A 3,612-nucleotide genomic window follows, 5' to 3' on the forward strand; every position below is an offset into this window, starting at 1 on the left:
TGAAAACAATATTTTATATTAAGAATTTAAAAAAAAATTCTTAATTCTTAAAAAAAGTGATGAAAATCAATTTAATATATGATCATATAAATTCAGGGACTGTAATCAAAATAATAAATAAATTTGCTTTATATTATTATCGTGTGCCTTTTATTTTTTCACGCAGAAATAACTCTTACATTCTGCTTTTTTTTTTTTTAAACGCATAAATAACTGTTATTTGTGCCTTTTAAATACAAAAATAATGAATATGTTATTTAATTTAAATTATATTTATATTTATTATATAAATCATTTTAATATTTTTAGCATATAATATTTTTACAAAATATTGAAAATAAAAAAAAACGTATTTATCATTTTAATTTTTTAATAAATGTTTAATAATTTTTTTTTAAGATCATAACTACGATATTAAAATTTATTGGAAGTAAAAAACAATTTTAATAATATATTAGAACTGTGAAGACGTTAAATTAGAAAAACTAAACTACAATTTTAAATTGTAATATAAAAATATAATAAATATGCCCTGCTTTGGTATAAACCGCGACTATGGAATCAGTCCCAATTGTCTTGTATTAATTTTGGTCTGTGGGATCTTCGTAAATATAGTAAGTTTCATTTTTTCAAACTCCTAATATTCTGTTTATCTATTATGTATCTATTATCTATTATGCAATAAATTTTTTTAAAAAATTTTCAACTTTTATATGGTTATTCACATTTAAACATTTTTAAATAATATTTTTTTTTAAATTTGTTTAAAATTCGATTTCCTTCAGTTTTAATTTTACAAACATATTATTATTTTTTTATTTATTTTATACATCTATTGTTAATATATCATATTGTACTAAATTTTTTATTATAATTGTAAAATATTTTTTTAAACTTGTTAATTTATTTTACAGTTTTTTGTTAAGCTGAATTCTTTAAAATTTTTTTATTATTATTAGTTTAAACTTTATTTTAAAATTAAATTAACAAATAATGTATTTTCTCTTAGTTTGTAAATATTGTATTAGGGTTTAAAATGTTTTTTGTTTTATTTAAAAATAAAATTGGTGCTATTAAATTTTAAATTAAAAATAATTTTTCCAAAAAGCAGTAATTCTCATTATATTATTATTTAATTTTAATTTAGTCCAACCATACCAACAAAATATTGTTGTTTTGATTTTATATTTTGAAACATTGCTTAAAAAAGCTTTTAAATTTTTTAGAGTTTTTTTATAATCTCTAAGATTTTTACTGCTAATTATATGGTACTTAGATTTCGAATAATAATATTATGCATAGGTAGGTTCCCACAACTGCAACAGCAAAGTATGACTGTTAAAAAGTGAAAAGTATTTAAAAAAAACTTAAGCCAGTTTTATGTCACAAAAGAAAAAAAGATACCTAAGTTCAAGGAAAAATATCTCTGCTTATGTCCGTCATTACAGTTCATTGTTTGATAGATAGTTACGCGATTAGTAGCGAAATCTGAATAAGCTATAAAGAGTATGAGGTGAAATTTGATACTTTATTCTGTCACTGTACGTCTCTTTCTAGACAAGCAGTCAAATCGTTTCGGTATGTCTATCCTGAAGAATAGATTAAGTTACATATACTTATATACTTACATATACTTACATATACTTAGTTGATTTACCAGAGGTGTATGAGAAGGTGGTCAGTCTATAATTAGTTCTAGTATTTTCTATATTTATATAGGATTAGAATGTCATGAACCCATAAAATAATAACTACAGGCATAGTATCTTGGTTGGAGAATCAGAATGTGGGAATTGAAGAGGCAGTTAGTCAATAGTTAGCCCTAGTACTTTTTATTTTTATATAGTTGTAAAATGTCATGTGCTCCTGAAGTACCAACTACACTCATGGTATCTTAATTGAAGAATTTTAATGTGGGGACTTGAAAAGTAGTTAGTCAATAGAAACTGGAGAAGCAGTTAGTCAAAGGTGAGTTTCAGTACTTTTTATGTTTACATTGTTGTAAAATGTTGTGTATCCATGAAGTACTAATTACACTCGTAGTATGTTGATTACAGAATTTTAAAGTGGGGACTGGAGAAGTAGTTAGTCAATAGTAGCTGAAGAAGTAGTCAGCAAATAGAAACTAGAGAGGCAGTTAGTCAATAGTTAGTCACAGTACTTCTTTTTACGACATTGTTGTAAAATGTCGTGTACCTATGAAGTACCAACTACACTCATCATATCTTGATTGGAGAATTTTAATGTGGGTAGTGGAGAGGTAGACAGTCAATAGTTAGTTTCAGCACCTTTTCTGTTTATATGGTTGTGAAATGTAGTGCACCCTAAAAGTAGTCACTACCTTCCCAGTATTTTGGTTGAATGTTTTTAATGTGGAGGTTGAGGTTAAATAGTGGCTTATAGCTTATTAAGTTTATCGTGGGTGTGAGAAAAAGAATAAAGGCAAGTTATTTATGGAAATTGATTGTTCTGTTTTTTTCCGTTATATATGATATATCATTTTATAATGTATAAATATATTTTAAACGTCTGATATGCACTTATAGCTTGAAATTACGATATAATGTTTTTTTTCGTGATTAAAAATATCATTGCAATTTTATTACTTTACTAAACTTAATTATTTAGTTTACTTGTAATTAATTTATTGTTTTTAATTTTAGTTTATAGCACTACCTGTCTATGCACTTGGAAAAGCAGTGCATGAAAAATATAAATTGTTGAAATTTTGGACTGTTTTGCCGCTTATTTTCGCGGAGATAATGTTGTTTAATTGTATAATCGGCATTGTAGGACTTATTTGGAGAAATCCATATCTGTTACTTTACAAAAGTGTTTTGGGTTTCATAATACTCTTAATGGAAATTATTATACTGCCCCAGATACTTCTCATGCTCCCCAATTTGCACCGTGAAGTAGAAAATATGCTCAATAGAACAACAACAACGAGTAATGAGAAGTTGCTTTATGGCGATGTCTTGAACTTAATACAATCAGAGGTACGAATCGTTCAAATTTAAAATTTGATTAGCATTATTTTAGCTAATTTCAAACCATTTATTAGAAATCATATATGATTTCATATTTCATGATTAATATATATGTATTATTATATATGTTACATATTGTTTTAGTATAATTGCTGTGGCATCACCGGTCCTGAAATTTGGAATAAGTTTTATGAAAATGATACACTACCAGATTCATGTTGTCAGTATGAACTACTAAATAGAACGTGTACATACGAGAATGCCATTAAAGTGACTTGCGTAAATAGATTTGAGTCTATAAAGTATCCATTGTTTTTAATTGGAATATCAACTATAATAATTATTGTGAGCATTCAAGTATGTATTGAAGATCTCATTTAAATATATGTATTCTTTTATAACATAATATTTTTACAGAGTATTTTGGTGATAGTTTCTTATAAGCTTAGCTATCTATATTAGTAAAATATAGCCAGTATATACGAACAATCAAAGATACCGTGTTGTGACGATTGTTGTCGCCTTCGATCCAAACTTTTGCTTGATGGTTGATCCATTTTTGGATAAAGGACAAGTATTTCAAATTGAATTGTTTAAATTATTAAAAGCATTTAATGTATTT

At 25.4% G+C, this 3,612-nt stretch overlaps 1 protein-coding gene across 1 annotated transcript; it reads left to right on the forward strand.

The window, feature by feature from the left end:
• Positions 1 to 503: 503 nt before the first annotated feature.
• LOC119683745 (tetraspanin-9-like) lies at positions 504 to 3,600 on the forward strand. The gene is made up of 4 exons (XM_038097576.1): positions 504 to 614; positions 2,664 to 2,999; positions 3,135 to 3,347; positions 3,408 to 3,600. The coding sequence occupies exons 1-4, from the start codon at positions 528 to 530 to the stop codon at positions 3,450 to 3,452; spliced, it is 681 nt and encodes a 226-aa protein (XP_037953504.1). The 5' UTR covers positions 504 to 527; the 3' UTR covers positions 3,453 to 3,600.
• Positions 3,601 to 3,612: the final 12 nt, after the last annotated feature.

The sequence above is a fragment of the Teleopsis dalmanni genome, chromosome 2, assembly GCF_002237135.1.
Source record: "Teleopsis dalmanni isolate 2A chromosome 2, ASM223713v2, whole genome shotgun sequence".
NCBI classification, from domain to species: domain Eukaryota; kingdom Metazoa; phylum Arthropoda; class Insecta; order Diptera; family Diopsidae; genus Teleopsis; species Teleopsis dalmanni.

What these genes read in the sequence shown, in the direction of transcription:
- LOC119683745 (XM_038097576.1), top strand. Translation starts at nt 528, where the DNA reads ATGCCCTGCTTTGGTATAAACCGCGACTATGGAATCAGTCCCAATTGT. An exon ending in GTGGGATCTTCGTAAATATA is followed by an intron (nt 615 to 2,663) that starts GTAAGTTTCATT and finishes TTTTAATTTTAG; the next exon opens with TTTATAGCACTACCTGTCTA. An exon ending in TAATTATTGTGAGCATTCAA is followed by an intron (nt 3,348 to 3,407) that starts GTATGTATTGAA and finishes ATATTTTTACAG; the next exon opens with AGTATTTTGGTGATAGTTTC.